The sequence below is a fragment of the Zootoca vivipara genome, chromosome 5 (assembly GCF_965207765.1).
Source record: "Zootoca vivipara chromosome 5, rZooViv2.hap1.1, whole genome shotgun sequence".
NCBI lineage: Eukaryota > Metazoa > Chordata > Lepidosauria > Squamata > Lacertidae > Zootoca > Zootoca vivipara.
In genome coordinates, this window is record NC_142588.1 from 70,413,201 (window position 1) to 70,433,095 (window position 19,895).

General features: G+C 40.2%; 1 protein-coding gene across 2 annotated transcripts in view; it reads left to right on the top strand.

Moving 5' to 3' along the window:
- Positions 1–19,895, top strand: part of PLS1 (plastin 1) — a 50,363-nt gene that overhangs the window by 13,265 nt on the left and 17,203 nt on the right. For both annotated transcript variants that reach the window (XM_035133116.3, XM_035133119.3), the window contains 9 exons: positions 5,932–6,035; positions 7,923–8,086; positions 10,703–10,832; positions 11,602–11,734; positions 13,702–13,783; positions 14,897–15,062; positions 15,209–15,351; positions 15,875–15,970; positions 17,139–17,334. In XM_035133116.3, the coding sequence (XP_034989007.1) occupies positions 5,966–6,035; positions 7,923–8,086; positions 10,703–10,832; positions 11,602–11,734; positions 13,702–13,783; positions 14,897–15,062; positions 15,209–15,351; positions 15,875–15,970; positions 17,139–17,334 (1,180 nt within the window). In that variant the 5' untranslated portion in view covers positions 5,932–5,965. The remainder of the gene's footprint in view (positions 1–5,931; positions 6,036–7,922; positions 8,087–10,702; positions 10,833–11,601; positions 11,735–13,701; positions 13,784–14,896; positions 15,063–15,208; positions 15,352–15,874; positions 15,971–17,138; positions 17,335–19,895) is intronic.

Below are 19,895 nucleotides of genomic sequence, written 5' to 3' on the forward strand. Positions count from 1 at the left end.
CGAAGAATTCGACTTATGAAGAGTGCCGCAGAACGGATCGCCTTCGTAAGTCGAGGTACCACTGTACTAGGGTAGCGTGTACATATAAATGCATATACAGTATTAGCGAAAAAACATACAGAAATGCATTTTTTGGGGGGAATTGCTTTGCAAAATACAATAGGTGTATTTTTGGGAAAATGCTGATGAATTTTCACAAGGATTTTTAAAAAACAACAACAAATGGATGTGGAAATGTGGAGAACTGAACTGAAGGCTGGAAGAGTGAGAAAATGAGATAAAACGAAACTGACACATTCACCCATCCATAGCCTTTGTATCTACTGTTTGTTTGCTGGGTCTGTTCATGTAGGAAGCAGGGCTTTGTAAGAACAAAAATGAAGGGGGAAGGTTGACCTCCCTTGCCTCCTTGTCCTGTTGCTAAACTCACACAGGTGCTTAACTTTTATACTTCTGGCTAGCTTCCCCCAACTCCTGCAGTCAGGCGAGTTATCCTTTGTATCCAAGGGCACTGACTTCTATTTTTAGTTGTGAAAGTAACCTACCGCTCATGAAATAGTCATTGATGACTTTCTTAAAACATGGTGTGAAGGAAACACCCACACCCACCCACACACCACACCCCACACCCCGACACAGTGAGATTTGGCAGTAATAGTGCAAATCTGTGTTTGAGAATTCTCTTTTAGATTTCACTAATGAGAGACTAAATAGCATAGTCAATGGCTCTGTATCTTGATCTGCTGTGCTAATCTTTAGCATTAGCGTGTATGGCCTAGTCCTGCTTTGGCGAGGACTGAACTGATTATACTTGCAGCTTCACCGACTTGTGGAGCCAGTATTTTCAGGAGCTCAAAATCTACAAACTGGACATAATTTTATATAGAATGTGGCTTTCAAATATGGAACTTTATCAGAATGTAGCACCAGTGAGAGAAGTGTAGTCACATTGTCACAGATATGGAATAATCTAAAACTATGCTTTCTATCTGTTTGAAATATGTTGCTATGAGAAAGCTGTCCTAAATTTTGGCTGCTCGTGCCCATTAAAATGTGAGCTAGAAAATCTGGTTGCTAAACCAGCTTTGCCAATTATAATTGCGTGTTTGAACTGTCTCTAGTTTGTAAACTTTCTCTCTCCCCTCCCCCTTTTAATATCGGCTTTATTATCCCAGCCCACCCAACATTTTCAGTTTGTTTTTTAAACAATGAATATCCTTCAAATTTTGTTTTAAAGATTGAGGGTAATAAATAGTGGCTTCTTTTAAGACTCAGATCTGATGTAAGTCAAGAGAGGCTGATGTTGAAAGTTAAGAACTAGTTTGTGATAACCCATTAAAATGCTGGGCCTGCTCTGGACTGAGTTTTTTATGACTGTGGAAATGGACCTGGGAGTTTAAAGCCAGTGAGTGGTATTCCACCAAGTTTTTCTTACAGGAGGCACAATTGTAATGGAACTTTCTCACAAGCATGTTTAAAATGTAGCCACTACAGATGATGAGTGTCGTGCAAAGAAGAGGATGCAAATCACATTTATTCTTTTGCTTGTCTTGAGTTTTATTTATATGGATTTATATGTCTTTGGACAATTACAGTGGAGTACAGTGGAACCTTGGTTTACGAACACCTGGGTTTACGAATTTTCGGTTTACGAACGCTGCGGACCCATCTGGAACGGATTAATCCACTTTCCATTACTTTCAATGGGAAAGTTCACTTCAGTTTATGAACGCTTCAGTTTATGAACAGACTTCCGGAACCAATTGTGTTCATAAACCGAGGTACCACTGGATAGATCTTTAAAACATAAGAGATAGCTGTGTTTTGTCTTCGTAAACTATGCAAAGTGTTATCAAAGTACATTCTGCAGAATCAAAGTTTTGGATGAGATGGCACATTTCCTGGTCATTGTTCTGTGAACAGCAGCAAAAAAATGAACTAGTTTTCACTCTGTATTCTCTGAATTCAGGTGAGCATTGCCCATAGCACTAGATGCTGGAAAGGTATTGTTTTCAGCCCACCTGGCTTTTCAGAGATGAATAAATCCCCTTGCACTAACACTAATCCTCATGTTAGCACAAGCAAGTTTGTTGAATTCCACCCATGGGGTTGACAAGACATTCCACAGGCACCACTAAGTTTAGTTTCCTTTGAAGGAAAGAACACCAACATCTTGTAATGTTGTTATTCTTTACAAACGTACAAGCAGATGATAAGCTGAGGTACACAGAGAGTCCGGCAGATTTGCTCACTTGCATCAGATCCCCAGAAGGATGCCCAGCACTTCAAAATACTCCACTTCCCACCAACTTGCAGTTTTTTCTGTCCCTCTGCATTCACTTTCTCTCTCCCCGCCTGTCCCAACTGCCGTATTGCTGCTTTTCACATGCAAACTGCAGAGCGCTTACTGAGAACCCTACTCCTGCAGCCAGGTTTATTGCCCATTCAGGAAACACCCACAATCTCAAGAATGTTTGTTCAGAAGGTCCAATAAATTCAATAGGATTTACTTCCAAGTGGAAATGCATAGGATTGCAACTTCTGTCCCCCCTCCCCCTTTTCATTTCTTTCTTTCTCCAGATCCCACCTTGAATCATTTTAGTATAAGTAGCAAAATAGACTGGACAGAAAATTCACAACTCCCCCAAGATGTGATTTCTAGAAAATGTATTTTTAATCCCAATAAAATGTATGTTAGATCAGAGCATAGTGTTATATGATAATTGTTTATAAATTGTTACAAATAGCTCTAATATTATTTAGACAAAACATGATATTTGCTGTTTGGATTGTTACCTGTATAATGCTTACTAACATTTGCACACACTCCCCAAAAGAATACGGGGGGGGGGGGGAGAAGGCAAGCTGCTCAACCAAACAACCCCATAAACCTCCTCAATCTTTTAAAAAAGCAAAAACAGGAGGGGCAGGTGGGCCTTGGGTACCAAGCGGGATGTCAGAGGGTGCCTTGCAGCCCACAGGCGCCATTTTGGGCATCTGAGGCCTAGACAAACAGAAAAGTTTTAGTCTGCCAGCTAAAGTTCCTCAAGCTGGGTGCCCAAGGAACAGTTTTGAGGAGAACAGGCCAGAATTAGGGGTACCACCACAAAAAAGCCCTTTCCCCAGTCGCTACCTGCCTAAAGTTCAGTGTTGGGTCATCTGAAAAAGGGCCTCTAATCACAACTTTAACAATTAAATTACCCTGGTGGTTGTTTTGTTTTGTTTTTCTATAGATCAGGGGTGCCCAAACTTTTTCCAAAGAGGACCAGATTTGATGAAGTGAACATGCATGAAGGCCATCCAAAGTTGTTGAGCTTTTGGGGGGGATTGAAGTTGTTGACCTTTTTTTAGGATCGGAGTTGCTGAGCTTTTCATAGAATTTTACCCCAGGACATATACTGCCACGGGGGCTGGATTTGATCGACTGGCGGGCCAGATTGGGCCCCCAAAATGGACTTTGGACATCCCTGCTATAGATAAACTGATTGAGATCATTATCAACGCCATTCACCGTTCGTGTTCAGTTTGGCATCTGTGGTAGACAATGAGCCATGTGTTACTAGTTTTGTTTTGTTTGCATAAAGGGAAGGAAAAGAATAATATTGTTGGGAGGCAACTATTGGTTCATATTATGCAGCTTGCCTGTACTTTCTCCTCCACCCCATTGTGTACATAAAGCATCACTGCCAGTGGTATGTCCAGTTTTTTCTTGCAATAAAAGCTCCCAAAGCATCCTAGAACTAATCTTTCTGTCCCGTAGCTTTTTGCAGTTAAGGGCCAGGCTAGATGTGATTAATTGCATAAATGCTTTAAAATGCTTTAAAAAAACACACCATAAATGGCTGATACAGTAGGATTGGGGCAGTTATATGTGATCCTGCTTTTAATACTGTTGGAGTTTTGGGGCAGTCATGCTGTCTTGTTTTCCATCAGCAAAGGTCCTTTAACTTCCTGCTGAAATCCTGTAATTTTTCATACCACAAAAGTCCCAGGTCTCTTCCCCCCCCCCCACTCCTGCCTTGGTTGTACAATAGTGCAAGAGTGCCCCTCTTGGTGGCAATAATTCAAAAACATTGGGTAAGCATTGCAAAGAAACTAATAAAGTGGAGTTATATGTGGGAGAGTCTGGAATAAATCTGCCGTTTATGCACCATTATTGTTTCAAGGACATGTTGCCGTAGTCACCGACCCTGATTTTACACCATCTGCTGTATACATTCATTTACTTGGCAAAAGCCTTTCTTGCACTATTTTAAGAAGACACAAAAGTGTCTGTCCTTGATATTAAAATATATGTTGGAAAATACAGATTGTTTTCTCGTAGTCGGTTTGTAATGAGCTTCACCAGCATATGAAATAGCAGACTGTGCACTACTTTGCAGTTTAACATACACATCTTTATCTTGCTCATCATTCATGATGGAAATTATGCCTGGTACGGTGAAAGTCAATTGAGAAAAACTTCTGTCCCTTTCCTATATAGCGTGTAGTTAAATTGGCATTCACTCCTGCAAGAGGCAGCAATGGCCATCAACCTGGATGGCTTTAAGAGAGAATAAGGAGGACCAGGCTCTCATTGGCTGCTAAGTATGATGGATGTTTTCCACCTCTTCTGTCAGAAGCAGTACGTTTCTGAATCCCAGTTGCTGGGAACTGCCAATGAGAGAGTGCTGTTGTGCCCATGTCCTACTTGTGGGCTTCCTACAGCATCTGGTTGACCTCTGAGAGAATAGGACACTGGCCTGATCCAGCAGGCTCTTCTTATATTCTTTTTGAGGTCATATTGGCACACTTGAGTGTGGGTTACCCCACTTTATTCTCATAAGGTAAAGGATCCCTGGACAGTTAAGTCCAGTCAAAGGCGACTGTGGGGTTGCGGCGCTCATCTCGCTTCCAGGCCAAGGGAGCCGGTGTTTGTCCACAGACAGCTTTCCGGGTCATATGGCCAGCATGACTAAACTGCTTCTGGTGCAACGGAGCACTGTGGTGGAAGCCAGAGCGCATGGAAATGCCGTTTACCTACTTGTACTGGTGTGCTTTAGAACTACTAGGTTGGCAGGAGCTGCGACAGAGCAATGGGAGCTCACTTCATTGCAAGAATTCAAACTGTCAACCTTCTGATCAGCAAGCCCAAGATGCTCAGTGGTTTAGACCACAGCGCCACCCGTTCTCATAGTAACCCTAGGATAGGCTTGGTTGAGTCAGTGACTAGCCTAAGGTGCGACTGTGAACATTATGGCTATTCATGGGTGTGAGCCCAGGCTCCCAAGCCCAAAGTCCAACGTGCTAATCGCTGTATGGCTCTTTGCCAACTTACTATTCTGTAACTCAGCTGCAATTTAGTGCTGCTCCTGGGAGTGGTGTAATATATATTGGATCAGCACAGTTGCTGCATTTTTCAGGAAGCTTCTTTATGTTGAGTCAGACCACTGGTCTATCCAGCATATTATTGTCTACACTAACTGGCAGAGGCTCTCTAGGGCTTCAGGTAGGGAACATCCCTGGTCCTACCTGGACATGCTAGAGACTGAATCTGGGGCCTTCTGCATGTAAGACAGAAGCTGTTCCACTGAGCCATGACCCTTCCCTGTTTTTTTGGACTGTCTGTGGGGTCATGGCTATGGGGGCTGTCATGATGAGCTCCTGCACTGTGAAATTGCCACTACACCACTGCGTCTGTCATCATTCAGGAGACATTCATTGGGCCAGCTATTGTTATTGATAAAGTTGTATCTGCATGGTGAGAACTATGGGAATGAAGCAGGTACTGGCACTGGTTTGCTGGTGGTGTCTAAGTACTCAAAATAGCATAGGTTGGAAATACTAATTGATATAATATTAATTACAGAATAATCTTACTGCACAGTTCCATTGCTCATTTGCTCGTGTCGTTCTTTCTATACAGTTACATGCATTGTTGATTATCCTTAGGAATAAAGAACTGAGAACAACTGGAGATCAAGAGATGGAGAATAACATAACAACAATTTCTCGTGAGGAACTGGAGGAACTAAAAGAAGCATTCAGTAAAATAGGTATGTGTGCAGAACTTTTGCAGGCCCTTTGAACTGTCCTGTTCTGGGATGGGCAAACAGATTGCCATTTAAAGAAGCATGCCATAGTCCCCCCCTGAGTGTTTAATAGGTTGTCTCTGTCCCTTTAGTTTAAAGACATTTGTGATTATTTATGAGTGATTCCTGTATTTGTGGCAGTTTCCACAACAGGCCATTCATTGTGGTGACTGCAGCTATGGAACTCATTCCCAAATGAGATTAAATTGTTGCCCCATGTTGGCTGCATTTAGGCACAAGGTGTAAACCTTGTTTACCTGGGCCTTTGGCATGTAATCTGCCTTTTTGCTGCTGCTACCACTTTGTATAACGTTGTTATTATGTGAGTTTTTACTTTTTATTGTGCCATGTATGTCATACTCCATATTACAATCTGTTCTGTGATTTCATTGGGAGAAAGGGAAGGATATAAGTATGAGGAAATTTAAGCATTTGAATGTGCTAGCTACGCATGCCAAAGGGGAGGGGAAGAAATATCCTTTCTCTTTCTTTAAAAAAAAGGGGGGGCAGATTTTGAATGCATAACAGTGCTATATTTTTATGAGGAATTAAAACAAAACAAAACATTACTACAACATTTATTTGAAATATGCCAATTTGGATTAGGTTCTCATTCTCCAATGGAAGGACACCTTCCATCAGTGGAAGGGAACCTTCAGATCCAACCCAATTCACTGCTTTTTCTTGCGAATAATAATCCTGATTATATCCAGCTTCACTTCAAAGACCGCAGTTCCCATCAATATTTATAATAGAATGTAAACTAATATTTTGAAGCAATTGAAGGTCTATGGATTAATCTTTTAGGCTTCCCTTCCTTCCTCATATTGCTCTTCATTTGTAGTTCAAGAGAACTGTACTTTGTGATACTTGCTTATTTTGTAGAGGCTACTGTTAATAAATACCTCTGCAGCTAAAGGTTATGATAATTTTGTCACTTGAAAAAAAGGAAAAATCAATAGCATGCTTAGCTGAGGCTATAAATTGTTGCTCTTCTCCTTCGTACACCTTTAGGGCTCAGCTTTCTGAAATGGTTTCAGAAACGTTCTGGCTTCTTTAGGTTCCCTTTAGTCATTCTCCACAAGGCTTGCAGACAACAAGCATGCTGTGTTCTTTTTTTAAATAGCCTCTGAAAATTTATACTTCGGTGAAAATTGAGCTTGGAGAATTGGAATAAGGCAACATTGGGTACCCAGAAAGAGTATAACATTCATTGCTTTACAAAAACAGTTAGCTGTCCATTGTCAATATAGGAAGGCGTAAGTATCTCAAGATACAGCTAGGCAGGAGTGAGGAAGCTGGCAGCAACTTTGGCTTTTTTCTCCATTTTTAGTTGACGGTTGAAAAAGGGCTGCCATTCTCTCTAGTAGGCACTCAGCCACCTGAGTTTGCTGTCAGTCTGGAATAAAAACAGGGTCACCCAAAAATAAGGTAGCGCCTTCTACAAGTTCCAGAAGCCTGATCAGGCATCCCCAAACTTCGGCCCTCCAGATGTTTTGGACTACAGTTCCCATCATCCCTGACCACTGGTCCTGTTAGCTAGGGATCATGGGAGTTGTAGGCCAAAACATATGGAGGGCTGCAGTTTGGGGATGCCTCCCTGAGATCCATTATATTCACAGCCATTTTTTTTAGATTTGAGATACAAGTTTCCCAATATACCTGACTTATACAAAACAGCACATTGAAAAAAAATTCTTGTATGTTGCGCCCTGGAAAGGCCTGTTCTCATGTTCTGCAGCTCCCCTTGGAGGAGGCACCCAACGAAGGGCCTCGAATGATGAATGCAGGTTCTGGGTGGGTTCATGTGAGGAGAAGTGATTCCTCAGGTATGATATTTTATCTTTACAGATATTGATAACAGTGGATATGTCAGTGATTACGAACTTCAGGATCTTTTCAAAGAAGCAAGCCTTCCCTTGCCTGGCTATAAGGTCAGGGAAATTGTAGAAAAAATTATAGCAGTGGCTGATAACAACAAGGATGGCAAAATCAACTTCGAAGAATTTGTATCAGTAAGTGAGCCACTTTCTCAGGCGTTGTTGTTTGCCCATAGTAAACTAGTTTAGTGCTGTTGGTTATAAATGAAGCATGAGGTCATTACTAAACTGTGCTTTTAGAAGCATATTGGGTTACATACTGTAGCTTTGCTTTGCACAACACACCTTTATGTACTGTATCAGCACACCAGGAATGGGAGCAGTAAAAGAATGGATTTGCCTGCCACATTAGTTGAGGAACGGCTATAGGGTTCCTGCTTCCATAACATTCACTGGTATTCATAAATGCTCTTGGGTTTGGAAGAGAGAGCTTGTCACCAGACACAATTTAAAGGTTTATAGTTTTGAGAATAAATGGAAGATCCTTACTTTATCAGATGTATCCGCTAAAATAGACTTTTTTCAGTGAAGGATCATGCCACAATAAATGTGTTGAACTTCAACCTGGTGGAAGAATATTTTACTGCTTTTGCTACAACAAACAGAAATCCTATACAGGTACAAGAAGCACTGCTGGCAGGGTGTGTGTGTGTGTGTGTGTGTGTGTGTGTGTGTGTGTGAGAGAGAGAGAGAGAGAGAGAGAGAGAGAGAGAGAGAGAGAGAGAGAGAGAGAGAGAGCTGCCAAATCTTACATGCACTTAGCTCAGAAGATAAAGAAGAGGTCTATTGATGGTTATTAGGCATGATTGCTATGCTCTGCCTCCACAGTTAGAAGCAGGAATGCACCTGATTACCAGTTCCTGGAAACCACAGTGCTTTTTCCCCACACTGCCCCGATCTTCTCCATAACTCTATTTCATCCATTTGTTTGGCACACTTTAACCAGCACATCAGATGTGCTGGTAGGGTGTTGTATTGGTCTGTTATGTTGGTGTCATATATGGTGTGCAATGGGCCTAGAGGGGCTTCCACCCTCTCCTACAGCCCCTCAGACAGCGTATTTCTAGTACAGCCATACCTCAGTTTAAGTACGCTTTGGTTTGAGTACTTTCAGTTTAAGTACTCCATGGACCCGTCTGGAATGGATTAATCCACTTTCCATTACTTTCAACGGGAAAGTTCAATTCAGGTTAAGTACACTTCGGGTTAAGTACGGACTTCCAGAACCAATTACACTCATACTTCGGATTAAGTACGCTTCAGGTTGAGTACTCCGTGGACCCGTCTGGAACGGATTAATCCACTTTCCATTACTTTCAATGGGAAAGTTCGCTTCAGGTTAAGTATGCTTCAGGTTAAGTGCAGACTTCCGGAACCAATTGTGTACTGAAACCGAGGTACCACTGTACTGGATTACTCCTTAAGGCTGCAGGTCTGTACACTCTTACAGTGGTACCTAGACAACCGAACGATTCGACTTCCGAAGGTTTCAACTTCCGAAGTCGACAACTCCGGAAGTTGGTGCATGCGCAGAAGCAGCGCTTCGACAACTGAAGACCTCGACTTACGAAGACGGCCATGGAACGGATCGTCTTCGTAAGTCGAGGTACCGCTGCATATAGAAATAAGCTGTATTGAAACTTAACTCTTGAGTAGACATGAATAAGGGTATCACTTGTGTTGTTGCTCTTTTTGTATTAATAAACTACCTGGTTGGTTCTGGATGCTAGCTATTTAACAGATGTGTTATAAGATCCCAGGACTAACAATTATTTATCAACCAGGTAGTATTTTCAGACTTCATAAAAGCGGTGCAGAGCATTTTTGTTTGTTTGTTTTTACAAGGTGACAGCTAACCTGTGCTGTTTATTTTTAATAGTATTTAAAAGCACTTTGGAAGTAGTGCATTTTAAAGATTAATGATGCAGTAGTGATGTAGCCTATTAAAAGATGGAACTTTTCAAAGTCTCTCATCAGAAGATAGGGAGGGCTTGCATAATTGAACGGGATGATGGGTGAATATCCCATATAGACTGTAATTAGCAATCTCCAGTAATGTCTGAAAGGAAAAAGAGCTTAATGGTTACATAGTTGATTGGCTATTATGCAGTTTCAGCTTCTATTATGCAGCTTTAGCTGATAACGATAATGTAAAATTATCCTAAACATATTTGCATCATTTTTTTAAAAAAATCAAAGTGCTGCTTTAGCATAATTTGAAACCGCAGTATCTTCACATGCACTTTTGAGAGAGAGAAAAAAATCAGTGTGATATTTTGCACTAGTGATAATGTATTTCCATTTATTCTTATTCTATAGAGTCCCTTCCAGGAAGATGTACACTTGCCCATTTGTTTCTATTTCCCTTTAGTTATTTCTTCCCTCTCCTTTCTCTTATTTTCTTTCCTTTTCCTACATTGCTTATTTGACATTATAGCTTTATTAGAACATATTGTGGTTGGGTTAACTGGTCATTTGAACTGGTTGGAAAAGGATGGGAAGGTGGAAGGAAGGTGGAGAGAAATTAAGTTCTGTTGCATTTAAATATGAACTTGCCTCATTAGAAAATTTCAGAGCAATATGCAAGTTGAAACACAGTCATCCTTCAAAATCCTCAGTTCTCTGAATTTTTCAATGCAGTCCCCTAACCTCTGTAGATAGGTAAGCGCTTTCCAGGGGTAGCTCTTGTGCATCACATTTTCTGTTGTTGAGTCTGGTGTGTAGAAACTGTTCCTCTCTGTTTTGTTCCAGGTTATTCAGGAACTGAAAAGTAAAGATATTAGCAAATCATTCCGGAAATCCATAAACAAGAAAAAGGGAATTACTGCAATTGGAGGAACATCACCAATTTCTAGCGAGGGGACCCAACACTCTTATTCAGGTAAATAACTTGTCATTTGTTCAAATAAAAAAAAATCCTGTAGAAGTAAAGGTAGCATTTATATTGAATAGTAGAAAATGGCTGAAGTGCCGATATTTCAGGGCTGACCTGCTGGATTTTCTCAATAATTCTTACTGCCCTCTCTGGAGAATCTGATATGTTTGCCAGAGCAAATATTAAAACAAAAATTATATGCTAAAGTTCACTTTCCAGAGTAACATTATAGTTTTATTATTTGAAAGTGTTCTCTGGATACACATATTCCTTGGTGCATATGGCTGTTCGGACCATGATAAATTCTACATCAGGGATAGGCAACAGGATGTCTTTTAGATGTTGTTTGGTTCAAGCTGTCATCAGTACCAGCCAAAATGGCCAGTATTCTGTGGTCATTTGACTCTGAATGCATCAATTGAGGTTTCTAAGCTACACTTCCGGCATGGGCTGCAATACGTCCTGGTTTTCCTGGGCATTTCAGCATTTTCCGCCTGGATGCTGCTTACGAGGGCCAAATACCGGCTATGGCTGGGAAATTCTGGATGTATGGCAACCCTGTGATAGACTGTAGAAGCTGTAAACTATATGAGAAATATAACAACTTCCTAGCCACTAGTTCAGTAATGGGACAGCCTAAGAATAGTGCTATAGAATCTCTTTCTTCAAGTCTTGGATTGGATGGACCGTTGAGTCCCTTTCAGTTGTATGGTTATGTTTTGTAATTGTCCTGGTTTTTAGATTGATTTAAGATTTTTCTCTCTTTTTTTTCCAGAGGAGGAAAAGGTTGCTTTTGTTAACTGGATAAACAAGGCTCTTCATGATGACCCAGACTGTAAGCACCTTCTCCCTATGGATCCAACAGATGATAGCCTTTTTAAGTCACTTGCTGATGGCATCCTCCTTTGGTATGTTTAGCATTACGTGCTTGGTTTTTTGTTTTTTTAAGATGACAAAAAACCCAAGATGACTGGTGAATTTTCATGTTGAAAAAGCATGAAGCATGATTCACTTAAGCATGATAAGAACTCGCTGATTTTCAGTGAGACAGCTAAGTGCATTTTTATTTCTCTCAATGAAATGAATAGGAATTAAAGCCTGTGTTGCCTTCATTTTGAAGCTATTGCATTGCCCCACAGACTCCTTAATAGAATATAAAAGGTGGGAGCTGCAACAAAACATTACAGGCTAAAAAGAATGCCCCTGTTCAGGGTTGCAATCACCTGTTTCCTTCAGGCAGGGCACCTGATGCTTCCCTTTCTCCCAATTTCTGTCTCCCTCCCTTTCCCCCAGACAACAGACAGTGCATTCCGTGGTCCTTATTGGACTGTGTTTTGTTTTTGTTATGCTTCCTCATGCTTTCTTTCTTATTATTATTCCTTTTTGTATTCTACAATCCTCGGGGTTCCCCTGAACATGCTATTATACCCTCTTTGTTTCTTGGAAGGCTTGTTTTTTTGTTACATAAGCTGTTGGCACTCACTGCATGAGTGGTGGTTTCATAAACACAAGAAGAGGCAATTATAAATAATTGCTGTTAGCTGGTATCAGTCTCTTTTGTGTCTACATGAAATGACAGTGGCCTTGTTCGCATGTAGCAGTAAGTCATGACCAAGAGAGAAAGAAACCATGGAGTGGTTGACTTAGGGCTAATTGTATTGTAACTTATAGACTATTGTAGGTAAGCAGGATATAGCTTGTTCAAATAAATAAGCTTGCATTCATGAGTCAGCCATGCATTTTGTTCACATAATGTTTACAAAAACATAAAATGCAAACAGTCCATGGTGATGTGTTCCATAGTGTCTGCTGGTCTCAGATTTTCCATTCAGACAATCAGGTAAATAGCATTTATTCAGCAAAAAAGTTCAAATTGCAAGCTGATGTTTCATGCATTGGTTTCTTAGTACTGTTTTGTATTTTTGCTTTTTTTCTGGTGCTTTCAGTTTTGTTAACCTATATTTTTCAATGATTGAGTGAATGTATTTTTAATGACTTGATTGTTGCTTTTTATTTGTAAGCCACTTCAATCCTCTCCTTTGTGAAGGGGGAAAGCAGGGTATAATTTTTAGAAACAACAATATAATTATATTTTACTAATTGAAGAAATGCAAGCCTTCTTTTCTAGCATACCATATATATATATATATATATATATATATATATATATATATATATATATATATATGCTGGAGGAGCATCAAACATGCAGTTCCTCAACCTGTAGCATGGGCTACAAAGAATTGTAATACCACATATCATTTCTGCACATTTTAAGTAGCTTTGAGGTTGCTTCAAGTGTGTGAAGGAGGAACACCCACAGTCTGATATTTCATCCCATCTGTAGCTTGCCTTGTTCTATACTCTACTAAAAAGTGATTGCTGTTATGTGGCAGCCTTTCTGTCCTAGGTTTCAGGTGAAAGTATTGTAGTTATGAAATTATCTTAGTCATTAATTGATTCTACAGTCAATGAGCATTAAACATACAAGCGCGATGTAAGCTCTAAGTGAATAACTTTCTGCTTTCTGTATGCTGTGAAAGTACCATAAGAATCCCGAGGATGTTGCCAGACACTGAGTGGCCTAATCTTCATTATATACAATCCATTGTGCAGTTGCCCAAACTCTACAGAGAATAATATATGGCTTTACTGTTAATATTCCATTTTCCTGCTTCCTTGTAGTCCTACAGTTTCCAGTAGTAGATTTTATGCTATTGATGTTATGCTATGGATGAAGAAATAATCAGTCAGTTTGGTATGCCAAAATCCTTTTTAATTGTTGAAGTGGCTGAAGGCTAAAATTGTCCTTTACATGAGACTTATAATAATTTTTCAGAAAGTTGTAATTAAATATTTCCCTTTTCTTCCCCAGCAAAATGATTAACTTATCCCAACCAGATACAATTGATGAAAGGGCTATTAATAAGAAGAAGCTTACTCCATTCACTATATCTGTGAGTACAGCACAACCCTAACCTAAGTATTTCAAATCTACCTCAAAAAGTTATCAGAAGGACTGCTTGAAAGTACTTTGCAAAATAAAAAATGAGAATAGTGCATTATTGTGGTACAGTGGAACTTCAGTTATTGAACACAATCCATTCTGGAAGACAGTTCGACTTCCGAAATATTTAACAACCGAGGTGTGGCTTCCCATTGGTTGCAAGAGCTTCTTGCACTCAGCAGAAGCCATGTCACACGTTTGAGTTCCGAAAAAACGTTCAAAAACGGAACCGAAACGTTTGGCAACGGAGGCTTTGGGGAACCGAGGTTCCACTGTAGTTAAATTTCCTGTTCTTTTATTTTCATCTGTTGTTGTAGCCCTATAACTACTACTTCCCGAAAACTAAGATATGTGAACCTCTGATTATAGATAGCTTCTGGGAACATTTCTTCTGGGAACATTTTGTTGTTGTTGCAAAGCCATTGTGAATTTGTGCCACATAGTATGACCCTGTGTTGCTCCAATAAGCAGTTTTGTTACATGGATACTACATTTACAGAGAAAAGCATGTCTAATTTCTATATTGCTATAGAAATAATTTGGAAACCCTAGAGTACATGTGCTCTGGGTTCTTCTGACAATGGCTCTGTTAATGACTAACACGGTAAAAGTAGCAATAACAGATAGGGCCTATGCTCTATCTGGTTTAGTGACCAGGATAGGCATTTCAGAAGATAATACTGGAATAGTTATTCAGATACCGTTGATTTCTGTCATTTGCCATTGTTAGCTTAATGGCTTTCTGAATAACTCCTATGAATCTTTGCTAGAAGCCCCATCAGCGTCAATCCAAAGTAGCACTAAGTCACGTTCCCATCAGCACAAGGATTTCTGATTGGACAATGGAAACTTCCCAGGGCACCCCCTAAATCTGATCTAGGGGTTCCCCCATTCCTCCAGAGCAGATTTGAGGCGTGTGAAAGCAGAAATACTTCCATGGATGGGACATGTTACTTTGATATCACCCATCCTTTGTTTGCCTCATTACCATTTTATTGTACTTGTACGTTTTGCTTTTGTAGCTATTGTCAACGTCAAAATGCATTTTTATTTTTCCTTTTAGGAAAACCTAGATCTTGCACTAAATTCTGCATCAGCTATTGGCTGTACAGTAGTCAATATTGGATCACAAGATCTAAAAGACGGGAAGCCACATTTGGTATTAGGACTGTTGTGGCAAATCATTAAAGTTGGGCTTTTTGCTGATATAGAAATCTCCAGAAATGAAGGTAATAATATATAAAGTCTAAAATACATGATAAAGCATGTATTTTTGTCTGATTTGTTTCTAAATTTTGAGAAATAGATGTGAAATCTTAAATGATTTTAAAAAAATAAAAAAGTAAACCAGCTTTCCTGAAAACTTTTCTTGCAGCTCTTATTGGTTTGCTAAGTGATGGGGAAGAATTAGAACAATTAATGAAACTGTCTCCAGAAGAACTCCTGCTACGTTGGGTTAACTACCACCTGGATAATGCTGGATGGAAGAGAATAAGCAACTTTAGTCAAGACATTAAGGTATAGCTTGATCTCTCAAATAAAAGCAAAACAATTTTGAATTGGAACCTTTCAACTTGAACTAGCCAAGACTATAAAAGAAATATTTTTATAGCTGCATTTTAATCAAAATTAGAGAGATCCTGTTTAGCCCTATCACAGCATTGCCATTCACCCTCTCCATTTTATCGTCACAACAACCCACTCACTCCTTGTTCTTCTCTGCTTTCTGCAAGAGTAGCTATCTGTTGACTAATAATAATATTAATAATACTTTATTATTTATACCCTGCCCATCTGGCTGGGTTTTCCCAGTCACTCTGGGCTGCTCCCAATAGAAAATAATACTAGTTGTTTGCTTCTCCCATTCCTTTCTGGTGCAGGAAGAACTGAATTAATCTTATTTTCTTGTTGAGTTTATATGAGAGGCTAAAACATACTATTGCAGCTGATGTCAACATGACTCTCCTTTTCTCAGTACAGTATCTGCCAGTCAGAGTGCATCAATGACTTTTGTTCAGATTTTTTCAATTGTTCATTTCAGGACTCAAGAGCCTACTACCATTTGCTGAATCAAATCGCACCCAAAGGAAGCAACAATGGAGAAACGGCGATTGTTATTGATCTTTCAGGCCTCAATGTAAGGGTTTTTTTTGTATGTTTGTGTGTGTTTGCAGAATGTCATTGTACCAAGCAGCTGCAAACCATTTAGAATATAAGCACAGATCAACAGAGTGCACAGAACTCTTAGAGCATCTGTAATGGATATTGTGTATAGCTGGCTAAGGTCTGGACTTTTGGAACTTTAAGTTGATATTGCTTTTAAAACAAGCCATCTACTAAATTGACTCAAGCCATAACTCTGTTGACAGCATTTTGTAATTGTTCAGGTGATTGTATTAAAAATCAGAAGTTTCGGAAAGAGAAAAGCTTAGGTTTTTATATGCTTCCAGTGTTTCCAATAAGGCGTAATTTCACACTTTTCTTTCTGAACCTCTTGCACTGTGCTTTGATTCAGACCTGCCCACCAGGTTGAATGCAGTGCAGCAGTCATGTATTGTTGTGTACAAAGATATTGACAAACCTTCTGGTGTTGCTAAGTGGGCAGCATTGTAAAAATGGGCAGCTGCTAAGCTTCTGGCAAGTTTCAATACGTTGTTTGTAGGCTACATTTAAGCCTGGCAGATTCATTGGGCCAACATTTGCCAACCCTTGTGCATTCTAGCTTTTTTGGACTGGCTCCAGCCAGCATGGCAGTGATGACTGGGACTGATGGAAGTTGTAGTCTGAAATATCTGGAAGGTACCTGGTTGGCTTAGGCCAGGAGTCAGCAGACTTTTTCAGCAGGGGGCTGGAACACTGCTCCTCAGACTTGGCAGGGGGGGGGCGCACTATATTTTGGGGAAAAAATGAATGAATTCCTATGCCCCACAAATAACCCAGAGATGAATTTTAAATAAAAGGGCACATTCTACTCATGTAAAAACATGCTGATTCCCGGACTGTCTGTAGGCCGGATTTAGAAGGCGATTGGGCTGGATCTGGCCCCCGGGCCTTAGTTTGCCTACCCATGGCTTAGGCTGCAATAAGCTGTTAGCCAAGATTTTTCTGTGCAGTGAAATGTCCTGAAAACAAAAAAAGGTTCTCAAATAAAATAAGTTTCTAAACAATTTCCTGGTCTGAAACTCGATCTAGAATTGTAATTTATGTTCAGTGCAATTTTATATTAAGATGTAGATATTTTGTATAAAATGTCAAAATTAGTATTTTTTGAAGTGTGAGGTTTACTTTTTATATTGTTTTTCAAGGAAAAAAATGACCTGAAGAGGGCTGAATATATGCTTCAACAGGCAGACAAACTGGGCTGCAAACAGTTTGTGACTCCTGCTGATGTGGTTGCAGGCAATCCTAAACTTAACATGGCCTTTGTTGCAAATCTCTTTAATACGTACCCTGCCCTGCAGAAGCCCGAAAGCTCTTCTTATGATGTCAATTTACTGGAAGGTGAGCTAATGTAACAAACACTGATAGTGACATTAGAGAATAATGGATAATGCTAAATTATTTCATATTGAGATGTTCAGAATTTCCTTGATATTTTCTCTTCCAAAATGTTTTCACGGAAAATTCAACCCACCTGTTGACTCCTATTGAATTATCTACTTCAGTGATAGGGCAGGTGTATAAATGCAGTCCATAGGTAAAATACATAACAATGGGTATAAGACGATCTGTGGTGTAACAGATGCCACTTCAGAATAATCTTTTCAACAGTGGCCTGTGTGATGCCTTTGGAAAGCTTGCATGCAGGGCCTGAAGGCCACAACGTACTCCAGCTGTTAGTCAACCAGCAACTTTTATTCAGAGGCCTCTAAGCCTGAAGGTCCCATTCGTTTATAATGCAAGTAGCATAGGATAGATATGTCCTCCATAAATTTATCTAGTCCTGTTTCAAAGCCATCCTAAGGGCCTACCCAGATGATAAGCCATCCATGCTATTAGCGATTGTGTGAATGGCTGTTTTTCCGTTGAAGGCATGAGAACCTCGCTGTGGGTGGGAAGGAGCCTTTAACCCCCTTTCCTCCTTGCTGTGTTCTCAACTAGACTTCTCTCTCTCTTTCTCTCATTCACTTACACTCAGACTCACACTCCCAGCTTGTGGCAGGTGAGGGGGCAAAGCCTGAAGCCCAATACCCTCAATGCCAGGTTTCCATCTGGATTGAGACCCGCACCTGGAGTTTCCTTTTAAAAAGACATTCATCCACACAATTGCTAATCATGTTAATAGCATCTTGTGTAGTCTGGCCTTCATCCAGGCACCACCACCACCTCTTCTGGCAGCAAATTCCATAAGTTAATTGTGCATTGCGTGAAGTGATTTATTTTTTGTGTGTGTCCTGAATCTCTTGCTTGCCCTTTTAGAAGGAACTTATTCTTTAATAAACCGACTGTGGTTGATCATTCAGCATTGTGCTCTGGTCAACTTTTGAGAAAAACATGGCACAACTGCCCAGTACTAATTGAACTGTTACAGGGTTGCCTTCTCTCTCTCCCCTCCCTCCCTCCCTCCTTCCCTGCATGACAGGAATACAGAGCTCAGATGCTAAAAGTGAGGGCCCAAATAGATATGGTTTTAAATGTGTCTTTGCATTTAATATGCACTTTTTATGCTAAGGACTGGGAATATCACAACAGGTTGGGAGAGGAGGTTTTGTACTATCCTCTTCTGTTGTGGTCCTAATGAATATTGCTTTGTAGTTGGTGGTGACTGCATTGGGGGGAAATATTTCCTTACTTCAAAACCAAGTTATTAAGCCACTTTTTGAAACTGGTTTAATATCCTGGCTAGTTCTGAAGCTGTTAATCAGAGTATCCTGGTTTGGACAAAATGAAAAAGTGTAGTTAATAGTAGACTTCCTGGGTAGTTTGCCGGATTGTACAATGAAAGGAGCAAAGATGCTCTTTCTTATCTCAGTTTATTAAACCAAGCGATGTTCATTCAAATGTGGTCATTATATACTCTTTCTAAGTAATACAGTAGTTATCCTTCTACAGATTATGCCATCTACACAAATGTAGTTTATCTAAAGCAAAGCATCATTTTTTTCTAGCTTCAGGGCCAAATTTAAGTTGATACTCAGAACCATAATTGTTCCTACTTTTTTGCTTGTTTATGTTCAAAGCAGTTGTCGGGGTGGGATTGGTTCAGGGGAGAAGCAGCACTGTGAAGGGGGGGGTGTCTAATTCTTATCCCCCTTTTGGGGGTCTAAATTGCTGCCCTGAAGCTATTTGAGCAATGGGGGGGAAACATGTTTGGTGCTTGTAGGTTCTCCCCAACATGGCAAATAGCAGCTTCAGAGAACAATTTAGAACAGTGTGTTATGTAAACATAATCCACTGATACATATTTCTTTATGAATTCTGGTGGAAGGATGTTCCTGCATATGCTCAGTAAGAGAGTTGAAGCAAGGAGCAGTCAACATTGTCAACAGTTAGCTGTAGCACCTCATGCAGTTTGGATGATGGCTGTCTTGTCTTCTCTCTAATAAAGCCCCAAACGCTTAAGAACTTTAACCTCTGAGTTTCAGTTTCTTCACTGGGAGAAATTGAGCTCACAAGTGATGTGCTTTTTAAAGAACAGGCTAGAAAGGTATCGCCTTCTGATTTTGAAGATTTGTGACAACGCTTGTGCCACTGGGTGTGATTAAGGAAGCCTGCAGCTCATATGTCTTGCCCGTGCTGCTGCTGCATAAGAAATGGACTCATTAGAATGGTGGTGGACTGCAGAGAACTCAACAGCATGGCTTGAGAAGACACTTACCCACTGCCTCTGATGGAAGAAACATTTGCTTTGTGACCAAAGTGCTTTTCCATGTTGGACCTCAAAGGCAGATATTATCAGATCCCAGTTGGGCAAAGTGATAGCTTTCACCATACCATTTGGAATTGGCAGTTGACAAATGCTCCTGCTACCATCCAGAGAGTTATGCCAAGTGTCCTACATGGCATGCATTTCACTGAGACAGTAGCATTCTTGGATGATTTGATAATTTTTTCAGCCACTT